An 11,538-nucleotide genomic window follows, 5' to 3' on the forward strand; every position below is an offset into this window, starting at 1 on the left:
GATTTTGTCCCTTATAAGTTTATAATTACAAAAATCCTTCAAACTGATACAATAATATGATCGTCAATATATTAATTTGATGCGCGAAATACGTTAATCGTTAAGTATGATACATTATATTTTATACATGTTACTAATCTGATGTACATTATATACATGATACATTAATTTGATGCGTGAAAATAAGAGATATTGAAAATTTGTAAAACTAAGAGAGGTGAAATTTGAGTCATTTAAATAATATAATATATATCAATACAAAAACGACACAGTATAAGCGCACATATACTATTTTGGGGTTTAACTCGGAACGGTGTCGTTGAGACCAGTATGCATTGCATGGATCTGTTTCACCATTTGTCGTACTACTTCAATACACGTAATAAGCATGCCGGTAACACGTGACCCCTCTTCTCTTTTTTCAGGACTGCTATAAAAGGGGCGGATTGTTTTCAACTTCCGTTACTCATTTTAGCCCTCTTCCTTCCCTCGAATTGATCGCTCTCCCTACACATATACAGAAAGGATTTTACAATCGAATGAATTGCTGCTGGTTTGTTTCACACAAAAAATGTCGATTAGCTTCAAATTCAGAAGCTGTTCAGACTTCGATTCGGTTGATATAGATGGCCGGACCTCTATATCTTTAGGAGAACTAAAGATCAGGATCGCCCGACTGAAAAATCTCAACGTAGGCAGGGATTTCGATCTCATCCTCTCCGATGCCGCCTCCGGTAAAGGTCAGTCAATCTCTTTTTTTTTCTTCTCTTCCATTTTTATGCACACCGGTTGCTTCTGGTGAACTACACATGTGCAAGTGTCTCTGTGGATACACATATATGTTTTTGAACTTCTTTTTATTAATTCACACTTATATATATCTATGTATAGGTTGTGTATATATGTTCATACTGTTGAATTGTATTTTTTTATGTGGATTGTTTGATAGGTTGATATATATCTATATAGAGAGATAGAGATGGACTGATAGAGAAAAACTTTCTTGAAATTTAGTGACGTTATAATTTTTCTAGGCTGATTAGAGCAAAAGATATATCTGCATTTCTATTTATGTGTTTTTATGTGTGTGTGTTTTGTATCTTCCAATCCACTGGGATTTACACAAAGTCTGATTTTTGATCTACATGCCTTGTGTTTGTGGTTGCAGTGTATGATGACGAAAGTATTCAGATTGCGAGTGGGTCAAGTGTAATTATCAGGAGAGTTCCTGCTAAAAAGTCTCCTTCAACTGTTAAGTGAGTTTTTAATACTTGCAAATGCAAAATCCTTTTGAGAACTTTTACTACTATATGTCTTATTAGGTATTAGGTCGATTGAATTCCTTTTATAGCTTAAATTCTCTCATCTTTTGCTGTAAAACTGTGTTGTGAGGTTTTCACTAACTTGGATGTATTGTATGAGATAAATTAGATTGTGAACTGTATAAGAAAATTGATGTTCAATACTAGATGGGCTTTGTATTGTTATCATGGTATTTATTGGTAATTATTTTAGTTGGAGCACTATAGTGTCAGTCATAATTCTTATGCTTCGCGGAACAATGTATTTGTTTAGATAATGAGGTGCTTTGATAATGATTTGTCATTTAAGTTTATTTCTGCTTTCTGAAGTCTCTCATATGATTTGACACGGTAACAGGCCAACAATTGGTACCATGAAGTATTTACGGTTGAAAGATGTTGATCGTATGAACCAGGTGGTAAGTGTGGTTACCATTTTTTTTTTTTTTGCACTCATGGTGTCTGTTACTTTTTTCCCTTTGAGATAGTCACTTACAAACCCAAAATTTACGGTGCACAAGTTGTCTAATATACTGCATATGTTACAGGATGCGCAAGTCAATAAATTTCATGACTTTAGGGCTGACTTTTTTCCGCTGGATGAGGGAATATTTCCCAAGAATGATGTAGGATTTGATCAGCAGAACTGCTGGGACTTTGAGAAAGAGTACCTCTTAGGTCCAAGGTATATTACTTCTGACTTTCTCTTTAATAATTTGGAGTAAGTTTCTCTCAGATTCAAGGTATATTACTTCTGACTTTTAGTAACATTACTAAAGATTAGCCACCCCCTAATCCACCACCAGGAAAATGTATTAGAAAAAATTTAATAGAAGCAGCTTGGAAAACTACTGTTTCACATTTATGCTTCTGTGTACTATATTGCATTATCTATCTTCTATTTTAGTCATTCCTTTTAGCCCATAAGTATGCTGATGTTTGTTGTCTTATGGTTGAAGGGCGATACGCTCCAACTTTCCAGCTTTTCGCAGTAATGTTTTACCGGACGTACTGAGATGCCCTCTCTGTAGTATCTTCATGAAGGATGCTGTAATGATACCTTGCTGCCAGCACAGTTTTTGTGAGAAATGTGAGTAGTATATGCATTATTGAGCAGTTTTGTCTGTTCATCTATGCTTGCTTCCATTATGCATTTGTTTCTTCTGAAATGCATGTGTCATGAGTATTATATTCACTCTTTGCACTTGTTATTACTTACCAAATCTCTTTTTGAGCGTATTGTGTTCTTGGATAATAATGATTTTGAGCATTGAGAATATACTTCTACTTTTTCTGGATGAATGTATCTGCAGGCATTCGTCTGGTTCTTCTAGAAAAGGCGAAGTGCCCAAAATGCTCTTCTAGCAGGTGTAGAGTGGAAGATCTGCTACCAAATTTATCTCTCAGGCGCACAATTCGGCGTTTTCTTGCAACTGATCCAGAAAATGCTTTACGCAGATATGTTCCAGGTGAAAATGACTGCTACATGAGAATTGTGAATCTTGAATAGAGATGAGGTGTGACTGACCTGTTTCTCGGTGCAGATGGTGAATCTGACAATCAGGTGAAGGATATTTGTTGTGCTGTAACTGTTGCCCAACAGGAACCGGAGATGCCTCATTCACCCTCAGCTTCTGGAAAAGGATCCAATCAAGTTATGGGAGACCCACCTGTTGGGAAAAAAGCATTGTCTGATATAATGCAACAAACAGATGGAGGAAGAGGTCAGTATAATCGTTGGAATTTTCCAAGTATACATGATGACCCAGAATATTTTGAGGCTAAAAGCAAGCCTCTTAATTTTCTTCATTCCCATGATCAAGATGAAAGTATTTCTTCTGCATTTGTAACCAAAATTAACTTTGGAATACTCAAGATATTTGATTTTCTTTTGCAATCGGTATCTTACGTAGATTTGAATTTAAATTTGATTGAACCCATTATCTATTCTTTATCAAGTTATGTTCAGTAACTATTTTGCCATATTCTAGATCATTAGATGTTTTAGGTTTTTGTCCTTACCTATTATGGTGTGACAAAAAATGTAAAAATGAACTTAATATCGTTCTATTTTCTCTCGACTTTAAAAAGCTATATCACTGCTTGCTAAAAGGTTGAGATTCGCATTACTTTTTGCACTCCTCATATTTGCTTTGTCTACTGGGTTATTCTTTGTTTATATAGTGGTTTTGCTGTAGTTAATGACTATTTGATTGCAGATTCTTCCATCAAGAAGAATGCAGACCTGTGGTGTGACACAAAAGGTAGGATTTACGGCTTTCACTGGCTCTTTACATGTGCCACTGGCATTATGAATTATTATCATGAACTTATGATATCTTAATTCTGGTTTTTGCTCATTAATAACAGATCTTTTATTACTGATTAGAAATCATGTCTTGATGCAGGTGGGAACATGAATTTTGCACCTGCTGATATTATGGAGGTATGGTACCACTTTTGTCAGCATGCATTGTACCATTTTATGGGTTTTAGGATAACCCTGAGATGCAACCTGTAATCCAGGCTAAATTACCCTTCTGTCAGGGGTATAATATCCAAGCTAAATATCTCTATATGGGTGTAAGCAATGTTTATTATACAAAAGTGAGGATAAGAAAATATGAGAATGAAATGTTCTTTCTTTTATATGTGAATAACACCTCGTTTTAGGTAAGAAATATGCTATTGAAAATTCCTAAATGAGTGTGAATATGCTCTAAATTGTGTCATTTATTGCAATATTTGACTTGATAAATGATGCACCGTTGGTGATTTTGAGAATAGTTGGATGCACATTTATCGCTTGGGCTTGACATTTTACAAACATGAACAAATTATTTACTGTGCATGTACATGCATTCAAACATATTATAACTCTAAAGACGCAGGACATTGAGATGCCTTGAAGTGTAAATTATGTGATGAATCATCAGAAACATTTGCAGTAGTACTGAGGCGTTCCTTATCATGTCCATATCTTGGGACTTTGAGATGAACTATACCTTTATATGTCTGCATTCTTATGAACTTCACCGTAACTGTGTAAGATCTTTTGTTTGGTTTAGAGTAAACATCACACATCTTTCCTCATTTCAGATTTTCACATAATCACATTAATAATTCTCCCTTTAGTTTGTCTTTCTTTAAAGAACCCCTCTTTGGCTGGATAACTTCAACTTATGTTTTTTTGCTTAATGAAATTAAAAATAAAAAAGCATTACCTTCTTATCCTGGCTGAGTTGGAGTTAAACAATATTTGGTCTATGTGATCAGTGATAGCAAGATAGATTGCAACAGAAAGATATACGATCATTAATACTGAGTAGGAAAGAAAAATGATAAGTATTTACTTAGTCATGATGTGGTGTTGGGCCTATAGGCATAAACTGACGGTTGTTTTTGATTCTTAGGACCGTAACTGTTACGTGTATGGTTCCAATCCAAATCCAATGCTTCAAACAGGTAAACCTTTTGTTTGGTTAATTCATATTGTAGGCAGAGCGTTGTGTAATGTTTTTGCTTTGGCTGTGCTTGAATAAGGAAACCTCATGCTTACAGGAGGATTTCCAGCCTATTCATCACCTTACTGGAATAACAATACGTATTCCACACCACTGCCATTTGCAAATATGTATGGTAATGCTGGAAATGCTTCATTTAATGCTGATATGGTTCCCCCGGCGCCTGCTTATGTTCCTCCTTATATGCCATCTATGCATGCTGCCATGCCTTTACATGGGTAAGTCAGTTCTTCGTTTTATTAGCCTTTGTAGCTCAATGATTTCTCGATGCGGTTTATCTATAGATGGGCGTCCTTTATCATGTAAAATTCAAAATGATGCAAATGAATTTGCGACCTTGGAAACTTCTCGCAGAGAAATCATGAGAATGGGTGGTATGGCACTTCCAGCTGGAAACAGAGATGATCTCCCATTGAACCAATATGAGTACATGGGTGCCCAGCTTGCTGAAGATAAAAGGATAATTCAGAATGAAATTATGGGAAGGTAATTTTAGCTATATTAATCAATAGTAGAATGCAATCGCCACGGGTTTATTTGTTCTTGCAATATCTAAAACAGGAAATAGTCTTCCAAATCTTATCGCGCATTGATTGCTTTTGGATGTTAGCTTGACGTAATGCATTATTTGTAGTGGATGTGATGCGGTTTGTCATCTTTAGCTAAATGGTTAAATTAGTCCCTCTGGCCTCTCCTTTTCCATCCTGTCAAATTCTGAATTATCACATTCATAAGTAGTTGCCGATTCATGTTAGCATGCATCCTCCTTTTTCTGAGCACTCAAACTCTGAGTGCAAGAAACAATGGGATCATCTGAACATAGTGCAAGCAACAACGCAATCATCTAACCAAATATATTTTGTGAACGTTTTGTCTCTTAGTACGTTTATGTGTAAATTGTTTTATGCAATTGCGTAGCTCTTAAGTATCTGCCTTGTTTTTGCTGATTATGGCTCCAATTATTGATTTGTATTCTTGTCAGATGCCACACTTTTGAGGTACAGCAGGTTTGACAAAGGGTAAATGTATGATTTTAAAAAATTGCTACTTTTTCCGAAGTCAGGTTTTGATCCTTGACAAACTTAACTCTACATTTGAGTGTTATTGGATATTAAATTCATTGACATCTGTCCTTTTGTCTAAACCACAATTCATTTTTACTCTTGATTGCTTTCCAGCTGAAGTAAAAAGGTGCATTTCTTTTCCTTCAAAGTATATTACAAGGTTCTCCTTACCACATTAATATCTGTCCAAGCATTCTAGTGCTTTCCCTGTGCCACTCAATATTTTTGACACAACATATTGTATGCTAGATAATTATTCACGCTTTTCTTTGAAGAACTTTGTTATTTCCTTTGTCCTTCCCTGGAATAAGTTGAGAATTTAGAACACAACATCAGTGAGTTTTTTATTTCAGTACTTGTCATTTTTCTTTTGCCTGTATCTTGCCTCCACGTTCTCATCCTTGTATAGTTTTCTTTTAGTTACTTTCTTTTTCATGTATGTCTGATTAAACTATGATTTTAATTAAAACTACCTTGCACAGTGGGCAATATTATCAAGCTGAGTCTAACTTTAAGGAGCATTTCCCAAAGGACGATCGAGTTGCAACAGGGAAGTTCCACAAGGAGAGGGAACCAGGTACAAATTGTTCTGAGGATCACTTTGCTCGCAGAACACACAGAAAGCAGCTCCATGTTGAGAAAAGAAGGGAGAAAAGTCGTCGTTCCTCATCTGCTAATAGAGACAAGGTGACCCGTCACTCTGACAGGTTCAATGATGGCTTTCTTGGTAGTTCTGATAGGCGTAGGAGAGAAATTCATCAACACCATTTTCGGGACTCAAGAAAGCGTCATGAAAGAGACTCTCATCACAAGCATTTCCCAAGTTCTGCACATCCTGTGCATCAGACGGCGCGATCCAGAGAGAGGAGGGGTTTTGGGCATGAGGCAAAGCACTCCAGGCACCATGCAAGACACTTCACTGATGAGGTTCGTGACAACAAGAAATGGAAGAGTAGCGGCTTTTATGAAGATTGCAGAGATGGTTATCATCACAAGCGAAAGAGAGATCATTGAAAGTGATGAATGTGAACTTGTAAATGAAGTTGCACATACATCAGTGTAGGTGAACAATCAGCTTCCTGTTTCCTTTTGAATATGTACCTTGTATCAGCTTGGCATTGTTGTAGTATTGGTATATGGTCTTTTATAACCCAATAGACGATGGAAATATGTAGGTGTCTGCAACTTATAAAATACATAAGTATTTAGGATCATCTAATTTGCAATCTGTTTGCTTTGTTGGTACAGATCTGTAGAATGGTTGGCTTTGTTGATACATATCTGTAGAGTAACCGGCTTTTGGAAAGTACCTCATGACTAACCCTGTTCATTTACGTTACTGTAATCCTCTTCACTTCTTTAGTGTGAGGTCTGGCTGCTAGACAAAGATTTTAACCAGAAGCCATCTGGTTACAAATAGTATTTTGGATCATTTTATATGCTGCCCAACCATCGTTTTGGATACAGGTATGGAAGCTGATTTGAGGTATGTTCTCTAACATGGATATAGAACAGGCTTTCTAATGCTTACTGCAATTAAGTCCTATTCACTTAATTTGGAAAGCCTATTACTTCCGTCTAGCAGCCAACTAGGTCGATCAACACATAAAATGATGATTATTAGCAAGATGCTCCTAAAAATAAATTAAAATAGAATGATAACATAAATAATAAAGTTATCTTGCGATATGTTCGTCAGATGTAGAGATGCATAAATGCTTGCAGAACCTTCCATGATTTCATTATTAAGGGCAACTCGGTGCATTTAGTATTTCGGGTTTTATGATTTCATTATATCCAAGGGTAACTTGGGGCACAAAGTATTTAAGGTTTGTAGAACATTTAATGATTTCACTATCAAGGATAATTTGATGCACAAAGTATCTCAACTTTCCATGTATTTCACTACCCTATAGCGACTCAGTGCACAAAGTACTTCAGATCATTTGTAGAACTTTGCATAATTTCACACTATTCAAGGGCAACTCATGCACAAAATATTTCAGATTCGTAGAACCTTCCATTATTTCACTACCCAAGGCAACTTGGTGCACAAAGAATCTCAGATTTATAGAACCTTGCATAATTTCACTATCCAAGGACAACTCTATGCACATAGTATCTCAAATATGTAGAACCTTTCATGATTTCACTATTCCGAACAACTCGGTGCACAAGTATCTTGGATTTATAGAACCTTCCATTTAAATGTCATACTATCCCCAACGAAGTACTTGTAAGGACTCACTGAAAATACGCACTTCCAAATCTGTGCACTGATAATACACACTATCAATTATCTAAAAGTACTAGTGGCGTTTGTGTTGTAACAGACCGTCCAAAGGGCCCACCTTTACCTGCATTGAATCAACCGTTTGCTAATTTAGTTCTTTAACCTTCAAAAATGGCAAGATGGTGTTTCAGAAACTTTTCTGAACTCCTTCGTCCCAACCAAAGTCGTCAAAAGAAGTTCTAAATGGTGGATATGACCTGTATGAATAGATACAGTTCATGAAATTGAGCGTTTGAAATTAAGAAAAGAGTTAAGACTGTTACGAATTAAAGCTCACAACATACCACTATGTGATTCTTTTTATCTGTCTTGTCTAATTTTTTATGGACAAAATTACTTGATATCTATAGCTAGTAAAAGGTAACAAATATCCTGTAGAATTAGTCAAGGCCTGTAAAAATTAGCAAATGCCACTCCCTAGTTTTACGTGCTATCTAGGTCATCCACGTAGTTGCTTGTGGCGGTGTGCACATACAAGTACTTGTTGTCTGTATTTAGGTTAGATCATATTAAGTAGGACGAGAGGCAACTGTGACCAACTAATGTTTTAATCACATTCAATGGTTACCCTAATTAATTAAGTAAATATGTTGCATGTGCATTAATATATACAAGTATATCCACACTGGAATTTATTACTTATTCAGGGTAAAGTAGTATAATTTTGATCTGATAATGAGTGTGAAATGTCTCTCTAATGCCTCTTTTGATACAATATGCATCATATGGTGCATGATTCAGGAAAGGGTGGACTTATTTGTGGTGTTTATCTCCCAACACAAAGGAGCTTAGATATACAGATAGATTATTCAGGCTTGTTCAAGAGTACCTGAGCGTTGCTTGATTTCAAGCTACTAAAGCTGTTGGAACGAGCTAGGTTTGTTGGGGTAGCTTGATCTTAACTTGTGATTTTGGTAGGATTGAGCTAAGATTATTGAAATGTTAAGCTTTTTAGCCTGACCCAAGTACGTATTCTGGTTTGAAGGCTTGAGTAATGTGGGTTAGATTAGTCTGAGTCAAATATAAATAAATAAGGTAGAACATCAATAATAAGTAGAAAGGAACAAAAAACTGGTGGTCAGATTGATAGGAATTAAAGCTCAGAAAGAAATGTTAAATTCATATCAACTTAAGACTTTTTCGAAGTCTTGATGTCCCAGTGGTCCGACACAGATCTCCTTGATTTTTACTAAGGTGTGGCCTAAAGGTGATAATGTGGTTGAGAATTATCAGGTCTTAGATTTAAAATTTAGTGGAGATAAAAAATATATTAGGTAATTCTTTTTATTTATCTTACCATCGGGGAATAGAGTTATAGAGTTAGAGTTACAAACATTTTGTAGAATTGATCGAGTGGTGAAAAAGTTGGCACATATATCACAATAATTAAAAAAGAAAAGATCTTAATTTTTAGGGAGATCTAAGTAACTGTGTTTGTTCCATGCATGCACGTGTCCTGTGAGACATTATTGTAGTGCTATCTGTGTCATCCACGTACGTTGCTTGTGCAGTGTACCACATACAAGTACATTCGTTGTCAGTGTTTCAAAGAGAGTTATTGAGTTATTGTTAGGTAGGTTGAGACCATACTAGTGGGAGGAAGAGGCAACTGTAACCAACTAACTAATCTTTGGGGGAAAACTTAATCACATCCCATATTTACTATAATCAATTAAGTAAATATGTTACATGTGTTTTTAATACAATTAATGTATTCAAGTATATTCTCTGGCTGGAATTTATTACTTAATCAGGGTAAAAATTTGTGGTATTTAACTCTCATGCATCTGGAGCTTAGACATACAGATCGATTAGTCCAAGCTTGCTCAAGAGTATCTGATCTGTGCTTGATTTCAAGCACTAGAGTTGTTAATACGGGGTAAATTTATTGCATCGGATCGGTCCAACTGATGATTTAATAAGATTGGGTTAAGATTATTGAAAATAATTTAACAACAAAGCTCTTTAGCCTAATCCGAATAAGTTTACTTGTTAGTGGGGCTTGAGCAAGCTAGGTTAGGCCGCGGCTTATGGGTTAAATAAAAAATAAATAATAAAGTAGAACAATATAAATAAGTAAATAACAAGAATAATTTGAACTCTAAATTTACTTAAATCATTATAGGTAAATATTACAAGTTAATATTTCAATTTAGCTAGTTATATTGTTATTTTTTAATTGTTTAGTTTGCTTTATTAACGTATCTTCTTGGTTTTAATAGAATAATGTTAAAAGTTATTTAGTTTCACATAAATTTTATGTTTAATATCATTTCATATTGTAGTTGTGCTCCAGATACTTGTATAGTAACATCTCGTAGATATTTATGTTAACATTTTAAGATTAAAATTTTAAATATATATATATATAGATAGATAGATAGATAGATAAACAGACAGATATTTCTTAAAACAGTGAACAGTGGACTAGCCAGCCATGACGTGGTGTGTAATCCACGTAAATAGAAAGACACCCCCACAAAACCCTCGTAACCCATACCCCAAAAGGAGAAAGTAATTCGTTGTGTAGGCTATCGTGTAGTTGATAAAATTAGGCGGATGGCTAGTAAATTTTGAGAAGTTGTTGGTTTTTAAATTTTCATGAACAATTTATGGAATTTGAACTCTACAAATTTTCATGACAGATTTTGAAATAGGTGTTATTAGTGAGATAGAGAAATATTTACGTTGAATATCAAGAAAAACAATTATTTCAGTCATGATGTGGGAACTTAATGATTGTGATTTGGATTTCAAAAGAGGTATCATGTGAAAAGGTTTGCTTCGCTCTCGAACATCTTTTGAACTCGAGGACTTCAGAGTTCAATTTGTGTTGTTCAGGAGATTGAATAAGCCTTGTTATAAAACTACACTAGAATTTATTTATTTTTTCAAAGGGACATATAGTTGTTAATAAATAGTGTACTATCAATATTTTACATATACACTTGTTTATACATGATTGCATGGTGTATAAATTTAAGTATATGTATGTATTTGAAAATACACTATCTAAGTACAGTGTGTAGATATTTTATAAACCAGATGAATCGAAAATTCTGAACTATAGTTTTCTCTTTAGAAAATGGGGATGGGAATTTCAACCGTGTGTGTTCGAGTTTCACGTATGAGAGTTTTGAACTCCAGTATACTCAGATTTTCACTTGCAAGAGACCTTCAATCTCTTAACAGTGTGTTGGGATTTCACTTGTCAAAACTTTGAAATTTAGCATGGATTGTTGAAGTTGTTTTATGTTTTAGCTGGGCATATTCTTGTCAAAGAAACAAGTGTCGAGAGTGGCTGAAGGTACTTTTATAATAATACCAATATTTAATAGGAAAAATTGCTTAAATAG

At 35.0% G+C, this 11,538-nt stretch overlaps 1 protein-coding gene across 4 annotated transcripts; it reads left to right on the forward strand.

The window, feature by feature from the left end:
* The first annotated feature begins 451 nt into the window (after positions 1 to 451).
* On the forward strand, positions 452 to 11,535 carry LOC107026827 (E3 ubiquitin ligase PQT3-like). Of its 4 annotated transcripts, none has more exons than XM_027919383.1 (14): positions 452 to 740; positions 1,169 to 1,256; positions 1,660 to 1,720; positions 1,850 to 1,986; positions 2,261 to 2,391; positions 2,615 to 2,770; positions 2,846 to 3,025; positions 3,521 to 3,565; positions 3,710 to 3,747; positions 4,715 to 4,766; positions 4,845 to 5,043; positions 5,180 to 5,311; positions 6,372 to 6,948; positions 7,138 to 11,535. In XM_027919383.1, the coding sequence occupies exons 1-13, from the start codon at positions 572 to 574 to the stop codon at positions 6,901 to 6,903; spliced, it is 1,920 nt and encodes a 639-aa protein (XP_027775184.1). In that variant the 5' UTR covers positions 452 to 571; the 3' UTR covers positions 6,904 to 6,948; positions 7,138 to 11,535. The 4 variants fall into 4 exon arrangements, with proteins under 4 accessions (XP_027775184.1, XP_027775185.1, XP_015083401.1 ...); XM_027919384.1 differs by having other exon boundaries at positions 1,660 to 1,717; XM_015227915.2 differs by having other exon boundaries at positions 453 to 740; positions 4,863 to 5,043.
* Positions 11,536 to 11,538: the final 3 nt, after the last annotated feature.

The sequence above is a fragment of the Solanum pennellii genome, chromosome 8 (genome assembly GCF_001406875.1).
Source record: "Solanum pennellii chromosome 8, SPENNV200".
NCBI classification, from domain to species: domain Eukaryota; kingdom Viridiplantae; phylum Streptophyta; class Magnoliopsida; order Solanales; family Solanaceae; genus Solanum; species Solanum pennellii.

Bases quoted from the DNA above. Each gene is read 5' to 3' on its own strand.
- LOC107026827 (XM_027919383.1), top strand. From the start codon at position 572: ATGTCGATTAGCTTCAAATTCAGAAGCTGTTCAGACTTCGATTCGGTT. The intron at 1,987-2,260 runs GTATATTACTTC...TTATGGTTGAAG, and splicing joins GAGTACCTCTTAGGTCCAAG to GGCGATACGCTCCAACTTTC. The intron at 5,044-5,179 runs GTAAGTCAGTTC...AACTTCTCGCAG, and splicing joins GCTGCCATGCCTTTACATGG to AGAAATCATGAGAATGGGTG.